The 16,231-nt window shown below is 30.3% G+C and overlaps 5 protein-coding genes across 17 annotated transcripts in view; 2 read left to right on the top strand and 3 right to left on the bottom strand.

Moving 5' to 3' along the window:
• Positions 1 to 9: 9 nt before the first annotated feature.
• Smc3 (structural maintenance of chromosomes 3) lies at positions 10 to 6,588 on the bottom strand. The gene is made up of 19 exons (XM_072886952.1): positions 6,370 to 6,588; positions 6,003 to 6,078; positions 5,722 to 5,900; positions 5,487 to 5,645; positions 5,260 to 5,419; positions 4,903 to 5,188; positions 4,639 to 4,813; positions 4,450 to 4,563; positions 4,096 to 4,346; positions 3,848 to 3,991; positions 3,409 to 3,720; positions 2,989 to 3,300; positions 2,612 to 2,813; positions 2,204 to 2,494; positions 1,844 to 2,106; positions 1,537 to 1,702; positions 1,242 to 1,380; positions 714 to 951; positions 10 to 589 (listed from the first exon to the last, which is right to left on the bottom strand). The coding sequence occupies exons 1-19, from the start codon at positions 6,382 to 6,384 to the stop codon at positions 463 to 465; spliced, it is 3,609 nt and encodes a 1,202-aa protein (XP_072743053.1). The 5' UTR covers positions 6,385 to 6,588; the 3' UTR covers positions 10 to 462.
• Positions 6,589 to 7,104: 516 nt separating this feature from the next.
• Positions 7,105 to 8,886, top strand: Med4 (mediator complex subunit 4). The gene is made up of 4 exons (XM_072886958.1): positions 7,105 to 7,389; positions 7,540 to 7,946; positions 8,089 to 8,208; positions 8,291 to 8,886. The coding sequence occupies exons 1-4, from the start codon at positions 7,322 to 7,324 to the stop codon at positions 8,458 to 8,460; spliced, it is 765 nt and encodes a 254-aa protein (XP_072743059.1). The 5' UTR covers positions 7,105 to 7,321; the 3' UTR covers positions 8,461 to 8,886.
• LOC140663076 (germinal-center associated nuclear protein) lies at positions 8,475 to 10,588 on the bottom strand. 2 transcript variants are annotated; one of them, XM_072886955.1, is made up of 7 exons: positions 10,322 to 10,588; positions 9,915 to 10,106; positions 9,564 to 9,725; positions 9,245 to 9,496; positions 8,984 to 9,124; positions 8,659 to 8,848; positions 8,475 to 8,581 (listed from the first exon to the last, which is right to left on the bottom strand). In XM_072886955.1, the coding sequence occupies exons 1-7, from the start codon at positions 10,405 to 10,407 to the stop codon at positions 8,501 to 8,503; spliced, it is 1,104 nt and encodes a 367-aa protein (XP_072743056.1). In that variant the 5' UTR covers positions 10,408 to 10,588; the 3' UTR covers positions 8,475 to 8,500. The 2 variants fall into 2 exon arrangements, with proteins under 2 accessions (XP_072743056.1, XP_072743055.1); XM_072886954.1 differs by having other exon boundaries at positions 8,475 to 8,848.
• Positions 10,589 to 10,691: 103 nt separating this feature from the next.
• On the top strand, positions 10,692 to 16,096 carry LOC140663077 (uncharacterized). 2 transcript variants are annotated; one of them, XM_072886957.1, is made up of 5 exons: positions 10,692 to 10,940; positions 11,283 to 11,454; positions 11,542 to 12,007; positions 12,196 to 12,422; positions 15,967 to 16,096. In XM_072886957.1, the coding sequence occupies exons 1-5, from the start codon at positions 10,841 to 10,843 to the stop codon at positions 15,980 to 15,982; spliced, it is 981 nt and encodes a 326-aa protein (XP_072743058.1). In that variant the 5' UTR covers positions 10,692 to 10,840; the 3' UTR covers positions 15,983 to 16,096. The 2 variants fall into 2 exon arrangements, with proteins under 2 accessions (XP_072743058.1, XP_072743057.1); XM_072886956.1 differs by lacking the exon at positions 15,967 to 16,096 and adding an exon at positions 12,557 to 13,855.
• LOC140663073 (uncharacterized) overlaps positions 13,824 to 16,231 on the bottom strand; it is a 64,506-nt gene continuing 62,098 nt past the window's right edge. For all 11 annotated transcript variants that reach the window (XM_072886946.1, XM_072886945.1, XM_072886947.1 and 8 more), the window contains 2 exons: positions 15,958 to 16,157; positions 13,824 to 15,485 (listed from right to left, as the gene is read on the bottom strand). In XM_072886946.1, the coding sequence (XP_072743047.1) occupies positions 15,447 to 15,485; positions 15,958 to 16,157 (239 nt within the window). In that variant the 3' untranslated portion in view covers positions 13,824 to 15,446. The remainder of the gene's footprint in view (positions 15,486 to 15,957; positions 16,158 to 16,231) is intronic.

The following is a 16,231-nucleotide window of genomic DNA, read 5'->3' as shown; positions in this document are numbered from 1 at the left end:
TATTCTAAGACTTTTTGCCACACAAACTAATTATTATTACAATTATTATTTAGTCTTTTTTATCTTATAAGGTTTCTCTTATATTATTTATCTTATAAAGTTTATAATGTAAAAAATAACTACACATATCAAAAATCATATAAAATTTTGACATTCTTATATAATCTTTTAAAAATCAAATATTAAAAATTATGTTACATTTTACATGTTTACTCAATTTAGTAATAAGTAACATAATACGAGTACTGACGCACTAAATATTTCTTTTACATATCCATACGATTCCTTTGCATATTACAATATACAAAGAATCTAAATAAATATATAATATTGAGAAAAAATAAATTTTCCTTCTCTTTATGTTATCTCATATATCAGTTTTATAAAAAATCATCAAAATATATATATAAAAAAAAAGTTTTCTACATTATAGATATTTTCTAAAAAAGATATTTCTGTATTTCAACCATGTGTTGTATCATCCTCGACGAAATCGGCTGCTTCTTCCTGTGTCACACATTCAACATGCGAAACTTTATTTCTGAACTTTACCCCATAGAATTTATTCGCATGATGCAGCAATTCTGGTCTGTGAAACAGATATACTTTTTATTGTCTTATGCTTAAGATAACAACTCAACCATTTAAAAAAAGCAGCAAAAGATTTTAATTTTAAAATCTTTAAGATCTAGATTGATTGCACTGAATATTACCTGAAAGTCGTGGTAATGAACTGCGCATCCGAACTAAGTTCATGGATCATATCTGCTACCGCCTTTCTATGTTGTGCATCCAATGCCTGATCGATTTCGTCAAACAAATAAAACGGTGCTGGATCACATTTTTGAATCGCGAATATCAGTGCCAATGCTACAAGAGATTTTTGTCCTCCAGACAGTTGGTTCATCTCTCGCATTTCACCTCTATGTGCAGTGAATGACACTCTTATACCTAGATAAAACAAATAAGTACGTCATAAAAATTATTAACATTCACAAGTCAAATATGTATCACGTAACTGTGAAACAATCTTATAATCTATAAAAATCAATTATTTACAATCTTAAAAAAATAAATTTTTGGTTATATAATCAAAATAATGTCTCATTTGGTTTATGTATAAAAATTTATTAAATTTCTTTCATCATGCAAGAGAAAAGAAATATTTGCATTTTATATAATTATATATATATATATATATATATATATATATATATATATATATATATATATTCTCTTACCAACGCCAATAAATCTATCAGAATCAGATGGTTCCGCTGTTCCATCATCTCCTTCGTCGCCGTCTGCAGTTTTCATGACTAATTGTGCATGCCCCGAAGGTACAAGTTTCTTGAATACTTCACTGAAATATTTGCTCACCTTAAAAAGAAAAAAAAAGATGTCATATGTGAAATTGTATTTGAAAATATATGTATTATCATGACAAAATGCATAAATTCATTACTATTAATTCTTCATACTTAAAAAAAAATCAAACTTTAAATACAGCATATTATTATAAGTAAATGGCTATACCTGTTTAAACGTAAACTGTATCGCCTCGCACTTGCGCTGTTCAAGTACTGACATGAGTTCTTTTATTTTCTCGTCGCCTCGATCTAACTCTTCTTTTCGTTTTACTAATCGTTCCTTCTGATCACTGAAGGACATGAATTGGTCCAAGGCTTTTTTATTTACATGACTAGAAATAAAAATATAAAAATAACATGAAAAAGAATATATACAAATGAGACATTAATTCAATTTAACTATATAGCGTAACACTTTTTAATCATTTTCTCATTTTGTTGCAATAAATTTATTATAAAAAAGGAATATGTACCTGTATTTTTTTAAATGATTGTTTGCCTTTTCCATTTCTTTAAAGAGCTGTTTTGTGGACATATTATTAAATTTATTATAAATGTCTTGACTCGGCAGTGCGCCTAGCTCAGTAATTTTCTGTGTACATTCCCCTATTTTTTGCTGCAAGATATTTAATTTGCTTGCTAATTTCTCAAAGTCTTTTGCATCAGCTTCTATTTTCTCCTGCGCTTCTTTTTCTTTCAGTTTCCACTTTTCGACTTCAGAAGATTCTGATTTTTGCTAAATATTCAACAACACAATTTTAAATCATTTTTATTTACAGCTCTAACATATATATTTACTTAAACATAACTATATTATATTTGCAAATGCTCACTTTCTTCATAGCAGTAGTAACTTTTTCATTCTGTGCTCTAATGTCCTCATTTACTTTCATCAATCTCTTTTCAATATCCGCCAACTGGATCTTGGACGAATCGAGTTGTCGCTGTCGATCTTCAACCGATATCTCTTGTAAAGCTTGAACTAGCTCATCATTTCTTCTTACTAAGTTGTTCGTTAATAAATTTTCCAACTTATTCTTTTCTGCTTCTAATTGCATTCGTTTTGCAAATGCTTCCTTGTTTTCCTTTGTTAAACGCCTTATATCATCATTTAAAGTATCAACCTAAAAAAACATAAACCGTATATCATAACAATAAAACCTTAATTAAAAATTAAAAAAAAATAAAATGTGATCTTTTCGAAAAAAATCAATTAGATTTAATTCTTTTTTTATGCATACCTGATGCTGATCAGCGACGGATAATTGCGCCATAAGTTCCTGATGTAATTCACTCTCCAGGCCATCTTTAGTCGCACGCATCGCTTCCAAACTTGAAGTGCACTGTGCAAGGCTCCTTTCTTTTGGTGTTCGACATCTTTCTATCGCGCTCAACTCTTCCTTCATAATACGAATTTCTGCTTTCATTTTGTCATATATATCTCTATAGAATAAATTGTTTAATTAATTTCCGATAATTAAAATGTATAATTAAAAATCTAACATTTACTTTAATAATTATAGATTTAAATATAAATATATTTAAATAAAATTTAAAGTATTGAAAATCCCAAGTTCTCATTAATTTAAAAATAGTAGAATATCTTTCTTAATCTTACTTGGCTTTACTATTTCTAGTTTCGGTTTTCTGCATTTCGCTAACGTAAGAACTGATATTTTGATCCGCTTTTCTAATTTCATCTTTAAGTGTCGTTAATTGAGTCTCAAGAGTAGAAATTTGAGACATTAATTCCGATCTGGTTTTCTGAATTTCAAGTCGTGATCTGAGCGTGTTGAAATAACCACCAGTTAAAGAGCCTTTGGACGAAACTTGATCTCCTTCTAATGTAACACAATCTAAACCAGAATCTCGTGCCAAAGTCGTAGCTGCTTCCAGATTACGGCAAATTAAAGTTTTCCCAAATATATATCTATATAGATATATAAAAATAAGAATGTTAATAAAATACATAAAATTCGTATATATCCACAAAGAGAAAACTTTAATTCAATGATTTTTATATTCTATGTACTTTTACCTTAATGCTTTATCAAACTTAGGATCGTAATTTAACTTGGATATCATGGGTATAGCATCAGAGGTCTTCGGATAATCGATATCCTTCACGTGAAGTCTATTTAGAGGCATAAAAGTCACTTCTCCTGGCAATCGTTGATTATTCATTTCTTTTAAGATTTTTGTACCGAATTTATCAGTTTCCACAATATGATGAAACAATCGATTCCCAGCAGTCACTTCAACAGCCATGTAAACACTCTTGTCGCAATTAAAGTTCTCAATTACAGGTCCATAGTAACTACTTACTTCTTGGGCCATATCTGGCCGTGTACTATAAAATCAAAGATGTTATTAAGCATTAAGTGATATTACAATATATATATTAATATACATATATAAAGAAAAAGCGTTTGAGAATTTTTTTAATTTTGTATGTACTATAAAGAAATAAACCTTACCGGAAAGTATCTAGTACTTTACGTACACTGTCCCTGCCATTCAAAATAGGTTTGCCAGCCATAGATCTTAAGCTTTGATCTGCTTTTGCTAAATCTTCCTTTAGACCAGATAAATTTAATTGCAGTACACTCTCTTGTCGATATCTGCAATTTGATTTATATTATAAGTTGAAGAAATTTATTCCTTTTAAAGATTTTTAACTAAGTTATTTTTTTTAAACAATTTCTTATTAATTTAATAGACGTACTGTTCTTTTCGAGTTGCTTGACACTGATCCTTCGCTTTAGTGAGTTCATAATATTGTTTATTATGATCGTCTATCGATGTGCGTTGTCGTTCCATCTCGCGTGTGTGATCTCCTATCTTCTTTTCCAAAGCAATCTGTTTCTCGGCATCGCGTTTTAAATCCTCGCTAATTTTTTTTTGATGCTCCTCTTTATCCTTTATCTGTTTGGTGAGCTGTTTAAGCTCATTTTGAATCCATTTATCTCTTTCATCCTATTATAAATAAATATATTTTACTAAAAATGTTATTAAAATATCTTTAAAAATTGTTCTCTCTAATTATTTTTCTTATATTCTTTCTTTCTCTTTTTTTTACCTTAGTAGTGAATTGACTGCCACGACCTTGTTTAGCATATAATTCTTTACGTTTCTGCTCTTTTAATTGTAATTCTCGTAAACACTCTTCCTCGATACGTTTCATTTGATCATACTATAATAAACATATTTTTTAATGTCCATATACATGTGTGTCTTAAATATGTTTAATATCTGAATATTTTCTCACCTTTGGCTTAAGATCGTTTAGCTCCTTTTCCCGAAGAGTAATATTAGCTTTCAGCTTTTCCAATTCTTGTTGAGCACGTTTCTTGCTGTCATTATCACCTTTAACTTCCTCCAGTAAATCATTAATAGTAAAAGTCAACTTATTCTTCTCTTTTAATAATTGCTGTTGCTCTGCACTATATTATAAATGTGTTTGTATATAATCTTTTTCCACTGTATTTTTCTTTAATAATATACACACACTTATATTTATGTAAAATATTACCTAAGAGTGTCTCTCTCTTCTTTGGAAGATTGTACTTCTTTTTTTGCTTCTTTTAGTCTTTTTGTAGCCGCACGTACCATCTCCTGTGCAGTTTTTGCTTCTGCTCCCAGCCTTACCTGTTCAGCCCCACTATTTGCCCTAGACTTTTCAAGATCTTCCAACTTCTTTTTATTTTCTTTGAGTTCGCGTTCATGAATAGTGTATTCCAAGCAACGACGTTGTTTATCCCAAAATTGATATTCTTTCAATTCCTCTTTCTCTTCTTCAAGTGTCTTCAAACGCTCCTCTATAATAAAACAATTTTTTTTTTCTTTTGCATTTAATTTATGCTCTTATATCTTTGTAAGTTTCAATTACCTATAGTTCGTAGAAAATCTTCAATTTTTTCGAGTTTTCCTTCCGTTTCTTTCAAAATGGATTTTGATTCTTCCCTCTTATCATCATATACTCTAGTGCCTGCTACTTCTCGTAATAATTTTAATCTTTGCGAATCTGGTGCTGTTGCCATTTGATTTATCTGCAAAATTATGCTATGATATTATATAACAGATAACTATAAATATACATTACATCAAATGACAAACCTTTCCTTGCTTCACAATGTAATAAGGATTAGATCTAGAAAATCCTGCAGATTCTAATAAATTCATTACATCGTTTCTTGTCACTATCTTTTTGTTAAGAAAATATTGGTCCTTCTTGGAACCAATCACTCTTCTTAAGTAGACTTCATCTTTATCAATCTATGAAAAAAGAAACACCATGTATAATAATATATATATCCTTTAATAATAACAAATTGCTATAGTAAATTTTTACCGGTAATCTCCCATCGGCATTATCAAATATGATCTCTACATGAGCAGATATGACACGCGGTCCAGTTCCTTCATGCAAAAGTGCTTGCCTCTGCTCGGGTCTAAGATGGGAGAATTCATCGCTCAGGACAAATTGAATGGCATAAAAGAAGTTGCTCTTGCCAGATCCGTTTCTACCAACTTGTAAAAAAGTATTGTGTTATAATATGTCATATAGTATAACTATATATGTATACTATATACTAAATTCTGCACAATTAAATAAAATTTCCAGATATTTACCTACTACATTATGTTTTGGATCGAAAGGCTCAACAATTGTCTGTTCACGATATGATTTAAAGCCTTGAATAATCACCTGTTTTGACACAAATCCACAACATGAGTACAACACATATATCATAACTGTAGAACTATCTCGCTACTCTCATCATGAGAATTACAAAGTGTTGACATTTTAAATGGAATGCCAGTTTCTAAGAGCCAATCATAATTTATAATTCAAAATAATTTATAATTACATCAAATCTTGACAATAGTGTCTATAATTCAACAACGTTAAATGTCTGAGTAAAGAAACGCAGAAAGCATTGAGAGATGAAGCTTAGCTTGTGGAAAAATTAGAGTATTATGGTTTTATCTGCAATACCTGTTTAATATACATGATGCGAGGAGAAATCAACCGAGCATGTCATCAGCGTCGATGTTATTCACAGACAAAATAAGAGAAACAAAGATGGTTTTTTGTTTACCAAATGCGACGAAACCATTCAATCGACTTATTCCAAACCATTTACGTTTGTATAATATTATATACGTGTTGGCAGTCGCAAAGAATCCCTAACATTGAGCGGGAGATATTTTGCTATAACCATAAACATAAAAATATTCATAGATAGGTAACACCTATTTGTTTCTTTGGCACTTGATTCCGAGTGGACGGAGATCTTGTGATTGATCAGTCGAGTTTAGGGGAATAAAAATTCCTAAACACTGACCAATAGTTTTAACCAGAGAGAAGACATGTAACGTCATTTAAAGTCATTATCCTACGACATTTTCGGTCTGGAATCTTCCCCTTAAACCTCTGATCTTACGACAATAATTTGAGAGTGGGGGTATAATTTTTCTTTCGCGGTCGTAGCATGAGAGGTTTTTGTCGTAGGATAAGAAGTTTCGTAGCATAAGAGGGTCGTAGGATAAAGGTGCCTTTTCACGCTGACGCTCGACGCTCATTTTCAGCGTCAAGACATCACGTGACCAAAAATAAAAATACCAATTCGTCAATTTTGATCAAGTGATCTGATTTGACGCCAAAAATGAGCGTCAAGAGTCAACATGAAAAGGCACCTTAAGAGGTCCGACTGTAATTGACGCAAATTGTGCGTATGTATTTTTAAAGTCACGTCAAAGCACATCAGCTGATGCTTTTCGGAACGTTTGTTTAGATTTAGAACATTCGTATTCGGTATTTTATTGAAAAAATATATCAAAGTGTTGATATTACATATTACAATTGATATGAATGCTGTTACATTGTAATTATATATCGACAATTAAAAAGTGCTCATTTTAAACAATTTGTTAAACAACGACTTATAATGGCATCGAGCAGAAGTACGAGAGAAGTTTTATTATCATTAGTAGACGATATTGAATTAATAGCAAAGTAAGTTGTATTTATACTAAGAGTAAAATCTGACAGCAGTTACCCTGCGGAATTTATTATATTCAAACAATGTTGAAATAAAATTTTATATACCTTCAATTTATGTAATTTGTGATTTATATAAATATATTACTCTGTTATTTTTTTCAGAGAAATGATAGAAAATACAATCGCTCAAAAACCTTCGAAACTCTCTAGTACAGAGCACGCTCAGCTAACCGAATTGTTGGTTGCCAAGGATAATGAATTAAAGGCGACATTGAAACGGGCTGCCGAGCAAGCCAAGATCAATCTAAAGATGGAAGCTTTAAAAGCTGAAGTAGAAAGACAGGATCAAGACATTCAGCAATTGCAAAGGCAATTAAAAGAGGCAGAGCAGATCTTAGCTACCGCAATTTATCAAGCAAAACAAAAATTACAATCTATTGCACGTGCTAATAAAAGACCCGTTCCCTCGGAAGAGCTTATTAAATATGCACATAGGATAAGTGCAACCAATGCAATTTGTGCACCATTAACATGGCAGCAAGGAGATCCCAGAAGACCATATCCAACAGGTATACATTTCTTTATTTATATATATAATTTTTATTTATACTTATTTATATAAATAATATTTGTATCACATTTTTTTCTCTTGCTTATAATAATCTTATTACCATATAATTTTATAAATTCTGTATTTTTTTTTTATTACAGATATTGAAATGAGATTAGGATACCTGGGACGATTAAGTGATTTACCTTTAAATGGACAATTACTTGGGTCACATCCAGGTATACCATCTGATTTGCATAGGGCAGGACATCCTGCTGGAGGTAAAAAATATCTTACATATATTATGTTTAAATCAATAGTTAAAATGAGCAAATCTTTTAAGACTTCTCATTGTTATATCAGAACCACCTGTATCACAATCAAATCAATTTGCTTGGCATCCATCGGGAGAGATTCATATGTCTGTTAGTGGGCAAGGCAGTGTGGCTGTGAATACACATAAACAAGAAACCGAAGATGTTGAAGTTATGTCTACAGATTCGTCGAGTAGCTCGTCCAGTGATTCTCAATAAATGTAAATGCTGTATTAAAAGAGTATATCAACATTTATTACTAATTAGAGGTACATTCCAACAGAATTTTTGGTATTAATTTATGTAACGTGGCAGAAGTGTAATACATCTCAGGATTGGCCTGTAACATAAAAAAAAAAAAATGATAAAACGAAGAATATAAAAAAATATTACACTGTTTCTGAATTTTGTACTAACTTGCAAAACTTGTTTATTAAATTGTGATTTTTGAAATAAAACATTTTCATTAATAAATGCCAAGCCGAATAAATTGCAATCTGCCTGCATTTTATTTATGTCTTTATAGAATAAAAGTTTTTGTAGTTTTAGTCCTGGGAATGTCAATACTTTGCTATTATAACCAAAACTCATGATTTGTAAAACACTTCTGAAATAAAAAAAATATATATTTATGAAATTCATTAATTTATAAATAGTTATTTTATGGAACTTCAAATATTGTTATTCAATCACATTTTTTTTCTTATACATATAATAATCAAAACTAAAGGATAAAATATACCTTCTGAAGTTCTGTAAATTACAAAAAAATGCACAAGCCAATATTGGAGGTAATTGTTGAACCAGATAGCAAACACGAACATAATTTCCTAAGTACCAAGCAAGTGATATCTTTGTAGCTAATTGAATTGCTGATGAATTTCTGCTCAAACATAAAAAAATATGTTAGAAATTAATATCATCATGTACTATACTTTATAATATATATGAATGCTTATATTAATAAGCTTTTTTTGACTTTAATATAATACCAACAACTTACTTCAGACCTGAAGAAAGTGTAAGAGCTCTTTTTAAAGCCTCTTGATCTCCAATATGAAGAAGAATATATAAAGCTTCCATCTCCGATCGACTATCGTTCAATGCCAATTTTTCGAGCTCTTCATGAACTTCTATATTATTTGTATTTTTATGATCTCGTTCATCATATAATACAAGTAAATGTTTGATACATTCTAATAAATGTTTATTATTTATTTTTGCATCAAATTCCGAAATATTTTTTTCACAGAGCCTAGAGAGGATTTGTTCATAATATCTTGCCAAACATGTATATGTAATGTATGCTGATCAAATCGTACCTCTGTGCAGCATAAATATGGAATCGGACGATTGGTTCTAGAAGGAGAATATTTGAAGTAACATCGATTCTTTGGATTACAGCATCTTGTCGCACTGATCGCAGTCGGTCAAATACGAAATCATATATTAACGTCCAATCTAAATCCGTTCGCATGATTATCCTAGAACATTGTTATGCATTACCTTACATAAATAATAATCTGATTACCTATTATAATCAATATTTCATGGAATCAATATTTTATGGAGATGAAAGAAACTGTATTTTTTAATAATAATAGTGTAATAATAAAATTAGTAATATAATATTGTGATGGATATATCATATTTAAAGAAATGGCTGAAATTACTCGGTGAATAAATATCGGATAGTGGCTAATAATACATGTGGTGGACGTAACGAGTAGGGATCTGTCATATCTTGACCAGCAGCAGAGCGACTAAAACATTTTATAATTTTGGCAGGATCAGCCTCATGCTTTTTCACGTGTTTTGTTTTCTCATTAATCTCATATTTGTGTAACAGACCTTCTCTTTCTCTCCTAAAAAATGTAAAATAAGAAAATTACATATTATTCTTCTCGTTGTATCTTATAATTTCATATAAAGTTTTTCATATATCTGACAAATGGATAGAATAATGGATCTAAAATTGTAATTATAATTATGTTAGCTACAAACACAGAATGCTCGTTCTGGTTTTGTGGAAAAATATTGCATATTTTTTTATTTGTGAATCTTTTACATTGAAACTTACATTCGTCGCTCTTTTTCTGGACACATTAAAAGACATCTTCCTATTATTGGCTCGACAGACATCGTTATTGCATTTTTTGTGTACATATGTACGTACGCTCCGAAGTGTGACAATATTTTGTTTATAACAAACACATATGTAAAAAAATTACATCCTTTGATCTTTGGTCGATCTTTCTGCACGCGTTCCACTTGGCGATTGCAACGCTCGCGAGCATCATCTTCGTCTTTGTTTACCCTTGTTGGTCATCGAAAATTAAACAAGGACGGAAATGACGCTCGAGAACGTTGAAATTGTCAAGTGGAACGTAGTCCAAACAATGCGTCTTCCCCCTCCCTCGGCCCCCTTTTTAGCTGCTGTTACGTCACGCGCGCGCGTGAAAACTTGGGTCTGTATAACAACACCGATCAGTGGGATTTGATTACATATTTTGACAGACGCTTCATTGAATCTTGTGACTGAAACCCTTCGCTAAGGGTACTTGAAAAACTCGAAACATTACCTGAGAATATTATTGCGATGAGTGCAACTGTCAGACAACTCCGAGACGTGCAGGAACCTTCCCAACGAACAAGGCGTTCAGAGGGTTCGATGACAGTTCCCGCCAATTCTTTACCAGGTATTTTACACTCCAAATGTCATTATGTCATGTCGTTTTTCTGTCTTAGTACCTAATCGTTGTGTCCAATTATAAATAAATGCTTTCTCGGTATATGTTCAACTCACGTGAATATGATATTTTTCAGACTTAACCTCAAATATTGAGCTCTCTAATCCCTAATGGATATCGCGACCCTAAAATTTATTTCTCTTGAAAATAAATCTCTTTATTTATAGATAATTAGAAGTAGGAATGTACGCGTGCACACAATTTTAATACTTCGTTTATTTAATGGAAAATTTGATTTGTGATACATACATTGAAAAAATTGTTTTGATATCTTGTCCAAATATATTTCAGCCACGTCTCACAACATGGATGTAAGAACAGTGCAGAATTGGTTGAACAGACTTCCCGATGGTTGGAACTCGCCACAGAGTCCGGATGAACTTATTATTCAAAAGAGAGGTCGACGCAAGTCCATAGTATGGTCTCCTGAGCTGAAAACATATAAGCGACATGGTTTGCTTAGGTATCTATAATGTATCTATTAATTTGCACCATGCATTTGTCAAAAAAGTTTTTAAATAAATTTGATAATCTTTCTCTTTTTGATCAGTTTGAATTCCAAAGACCATACACCAATTAAAAGTCATCCATCGACATCAAATATGGCTTTAAAAAATGCGGCTAAAAAGAGACTCTCTCTTGGCGATACCCATCAGTCTGAATTTTCTACGTCGAAAAGTAAAAAAGCATTATTGTCTCGAATGTCATTAGATGCTGCAAACATGCAGAGGCAGCGATCTGATGATAATTTAGTGAACAGTTTACGAGATCTTAGTCACGAGCAACTGGTACGGTTGATTATGGAGTTGGTATATGCACAGGAAGATGGTACTCTACGCGAGAACGAAAAGCTTCGTTATATTCTTTCAAAGAAACTATCAGAGACGGATATTCGACCATTCATTGAGAAATTGATTATCTTGAGGCAAAATATTTATGCCAACCTCATATTTTCTCCCAATTTGAGAGATGAATCTGCAAACAGTTGCACTCACATACATCTTGATGCATTTCAGGTTTATATTTGTTTAAACATTTTTACTTTTCAAATATATATTTAAAAATTTTTGTTCTTATTTTCTATTTTGATGATAAAAATTTAATCATTTACTAAGTTTTATTTGTTGAACTTTATCAATTTGTTAAAGATTAAAAGATAGCAACAGTTGATTAATTTTTCTTGTCTTGCAATTTATTTTTTTAGAAAGCTTTGATCGATCAGGGAAGAATATTGCAAGAATCCCAGCATTGGATCTCGTTGATGCACTATGTACTAGAAGCATGGAAAATCGTTAAAGAATTACCCAAGTGGGAGAATCAAGATTCTTGTGATATCACATGTAAATGTTTTAAAAGTTTGTCACAGTTTTGTGCTGAAACTATAAGAAGAGGGAAATTTGAGATATCAACTCTGGAAATTTATATTGAAAGGTATGTACAATGGGCAGTTTGTTTTTAAGTTTCCTCTATCTTTTTTTCTATTATAAGATTGTAATCACAGAAGTTTTATATCAAGCTTAATGTACGCTTCAAAGATTATTGGTTTGAGCATTAATTATTTTCAGTCTTAAACCCATAGTCGAGGAATGCGAAGATTTTCAAATCTGTTTGCAAATGGCAAAGGAAGCAAAACATGAAGCTTAGGCCTTTTTTCTATTTGATATGGTTTACACTTAATAATTTTATTTAAATATTTATAAGACGTTGGTATAGTAATAGCTAAACTAATATTGACATATCAGCCCTATACATTAAGATGCAGGGTGAAAGTAGACTTAACCAGTGAAAAAGTCATTTGAGACGATTCCATTTTAAAAATAAAAAGTGGAAAAGAGTTTTTTGTCATCTTCACATTAAATATATCTTAAACCATCATCCTATACATGTACATTGACGTAAACATAAATATGTTTATATTTATATATTTGTTCAGTCTCTCAACTATGCTACATAGGCACACAAACACGCGGATAACATATATGAAATGTAACTAATATATGTCTCATCCGCTATTAGATACATTGGCTGATATAAAACCAATTATTATTAACATTCTCTTTAAGCCTTCTAAACTATAGATTATTTACTTCTTTTTATATTCTTTAATAGATATTTTTTTTTATTTTTTTAAAAACTATTAGTTTTAAAATATAAGAAAGAAATTCAATTTAAATTTTCCAGTGGAAAAAATTGTTAGGCACATGGTAAAAAATATGAAAAAGAAAAGTGAATAAAATTATTACAAAAAAATATTAATTAATACTTAACACTAACTTAGTAAAATATTGAAAGATGTTTCTTCGAAAGAAGACTGATAATTGTTATATTTATCAGAGTATATCAATAAGAAGAATGTAACTTTAATTCTCAGAAGTACAGTTTTTTCCTGGATTACTTGTACAAAACTATATCATAATTTTGTTAAATTATTTTCATACGCGTTTTTATATTTTAAATCTACTTTATATAAATTATATATTCCTCTCATATATAAAAAAAGAGAGATATGCACACATACAAGTTTAGCGGTACAAACAAGATGTATATTTCAGTGTACATAAAATTAAAGGCATGTTTTTATATCAAGAAGCCAAACACTGTTTTATGTTATGTTGTATAGCAATTAGTTTTTTTTATCATAACTTGATATATTTTAGATCCTTGCCCTTCTCAAAGTCATTATATCAAATGATACTTTCGCATGTTGTGAGAATATTTTATTCACAACCAATGTAACAATAATTATAGGATTATTACATATTTATATCGTAATTATAATATATTTATTGTAAATGATGCCTGAGAGGGAATGGACTAATGTGAAAAAATGTATTTTTTTATTAAAAACAATTTATTTGTCATAATATATCGTGTGTGTGTGTGTGTTTTCTTATATATTTCTTATTACTTTCGAAAGGCACATATTTCACTTGACGAGCAATCAGAAATCTTCTAAGCGATTCGTATTCGTATATATCACACACCTGTACATATCTATTGCAAGAGCACAACGTAAAGATGATTAGAAAATTTCTGATAGCGCTATACTCGGTCGAGAAACAATCATTATCTTAGATGCTCTAGGTATTACATGACGTTTTAGCCATTGTCGAATCAAACTAGTATAATTAAGAGCGTAATCAAAATCGTAACATTATCTATATATATTTCTTTAATATATCCTATATAATTTTACGGTTTCTCATATAATTGCACATCGTCATTCGAAAAGCTATCTCGTATCGATCATCGTGCGTATTGGCAAGATTACGCGTCATTTAGGAACAGCTCCAAAAAAAGATTTTAAAAAATGAAAGAAATCCGAAGAATTTTCGATAATATCTCCTAGATAAATAACGTAACGATATAATCTGACCTCATCTAAACTTGAACATTTAGGTGAAGCAAATTAAAGTGATAAAACTCTTAGGCGATGCTCGCGCATTACAAGAGTAATCGTAAACATCCGGAAAAATCGAGGAAAAGTGGACATATAGCGCTTGTGAAATTTCGAGTCAATCCTTCAGCGAAGACGTCGCGAGAGAAATTAAAATATTATCTTTTTACAACACTTATCAAATTTCAACATTTACAATTCTTATAATACTTATCCTAAATTACAATTTTGTACAAATACAAAAGTAATTATGTATATATAGACTTTACATTGAACAACGAATAATGTTTAAAATAAAACAGTAAAAAGAAATTTCCACACTATTTATTTTTACATCTCTCTTTAGTAAATGCGATATTTTCATTAATAAAAATTGATTCAAAATTTCACAAGATTTAATGCTATGCATGCACTTTCACTAATTACAGGACAGCTTTCCTGTATATAATAAAAAGATAAAATTCTTCCATTTGAAAGATAGAATGCTATATAATAAGTGATTTAATGGCTTGCAATTGTGTGTACACGAAATAGTTCATTAATTCTTAATTAAACTTTCGAATCAAAGAGTGAGAATGTGCGCATGCGACTATCCTGACAAATGCGATAAAAACGGATAAATACCGGCCAATAGAATTGTACATACAATCTGTCATTAAAACGTCCTTATTATATCGAAATAATGCGGAAAAAAGTCATTAGGAGATACATATTCAAACAAATGTTATATACATCATCAATAATGCGAATATGTTTGCGCGATCGTTCAATTTGTGGATTATAGCAAATTGTAATCGTCCGCTGATCGAAAACTCACAATGACGCAATCTCCTTTTAAGTCATTAAAAAATTATTTTGTAAAATTAAGAGATTATTACACTGTTAAAATGTTTGGTAGAATCCCGCTTCGCAATATCCGTATCCGTTCCGGATAAAAATATGATACTATTAAATAACGCTACTAATGTGCCTATGTGTCGTGTAATAACAATTAACAAGATAAAGCTGCAAATCGAATACTGTAATAATCGTTGGATATTCTGCGAGCACGAAACTCTTTAATCAACCGCTTTCACTGGTTGCACTCTGGGATATAACTGAAACATACAATATAACATGATTTGTTTCGTGCATTTTATTAAAATTGCTGGAAATATTTTAAAATACAAAATTATGTAATATTTTAATATTGTAAATTTGGTTTTCTGATGTCTTATATTTTAAAAGTATTAATTTCTAAATTTTTATACGTTTATGTAAAACTTTTTCAATATTTAAAATTTTATATTTCTTTAATATCTTATAAAATTTTATAGAAAATTTATACTTTTGTTCTTTGGAATTTTTTATTTGTGAAATATTTTAATTTTTTGTGTATGTAAGCAAAATGTACTTGAAATTTATTTCTTTATCTTTAAAATTTACTCTTTAGCAATTTACATATTTAGATAAAATATATTTTTTGAAGAGTTTTATTTTATTACGAATATAATTTGTAACAAAAAAGAAATTAACATATTTTACTCAATTCTGAGTAAGATTATATTGACCTCATTTAATTACGCTTACCCCCAATAGATTCCGAGGTACATAGCCTTCCTTATGCCCGAGTTTGCTCCACCACCATTCTCGTTCGTTATCATCGCCCTTTCGAAGTACAACCACGGAGTCACCGTTCTTCAATGAGAGTTCATCGGCATGTTGCGCTTCGTAATCAAAAACCGCATAGACTTGACCGTTATTCATGATTCCTAATTTCTCTTGAACACCTGTACATGAAAAATAAGATTAAATTTTTGTATCATAAACGTGTTTAATTATTATCGACATTGAAATGTGCGAT

This window comes from Anoplolepis gracilipes, chromosome 2 (genome assembly GCF_047496725.1).
Source record: "Anoplolepis gracilipes chromosome 2, ASM4749672v1, whole genome shotgun sequence".
Lineage (NCBI taxonomy): Eukaryota > Metazoa > Arthropoda > Insecta > Hymenoptera > Formicidae > Anoplolepis > Anoplolepis gracilipes.
This window is presented reverse-complemented; position numbering and strand designations above follow the sequence as displayed.

What these genes read in the sequence shown, in the direction of transcription:
- LOC140663076 (XM_072886954.1), bottom strand. Translation starts at nt 10,407, where the DNA reads ATGTACACAAAAAATGCAATAACGATGTCTGTCGAGCCAATAATAGGA. An exon ending in ACACTTTCTTCAGGTCTGAA is followed by an intron (nt 9,125 to 9,244) that starts GTAAGTTGTTGG and finishes ATGTTTGAGCAG; the next exon opens with AAATTCATCAGCAATTCAAT. An exon ending in AATTTACAGAACTTCAGAAG is followed by an intron (nt 8,849 to 8,983) that starts GTATATTTTATC and finishes TTTTTATTTCAG; the next exon opens with AAGTGTTTTACAAATCATGA.
- Med4 (XM_072886958.1), top strand. Translation starts at nt 7,322, where the DNA reads ATGGCATCGAGCAGAAGTACGAGAGAAGTTTTATTATCATTAGTAGAC. An exon ending in GATATTGAATTAATAGCAAA is followed by an intron (nt 7,390 to 7,539) that starts GTAAGTTGTATT and finishes TATTTTTTTCAG; the next exon opens with AGAAATGATAGAAAATACAA. An exon ending in CAGAAGACCATATCCAACAG is followed by an intron (nt 7,947 to 8,088) that starts GTATACATTTCT and finishes TTTTTATTACAG; the next exon opens with ATATTGAAATGAGATTAGGA.
- Smc3 (XM_072886952.1), bottom strand. An exon ending in ATGCCGATGGGAGATTACCG is followed by an intron (nt 5,646 to 5,721) that starts GTAAAAATTTAC and finishes CTTTTTTCATAG; the next exon opens with ATTGATAAAGATGAAGTCTA. An exon ending in TAAACGATCTTAAGCCAAAG is followed by an intron (nt 4,564 to 4,638) that starts GTGAGAAAATAT and finishes TGTTTATTATAG; the next exon opens with TATGATCAAATGAAACGTAT.
- LOC140663077 (XM_072886956.1), top strand. Translation starts at nt 10,841, where the DNA reads ATGAGTGCAACTGTCAGACAACTCCGAGACGTGCAGGAACCTTCCCAA. An exon ending in AAGCGACATGGTTTGCTTAG is followed by an intron (nt 11,455 to 11,541) that starts GTATCTATAATG and finishes CTTTTTGATCAG; the next exon opens with TTTGAATTCCAAAGACCATA. An exon ending in CTGGAAATTTATATTGAAAG is followed by an intron (nt 12,423 to 12,556) that starts GTATGTACAATG and finishes AATTATTTTCAG; the next exon opens with TCTTAAACCCATAGTCGAGG.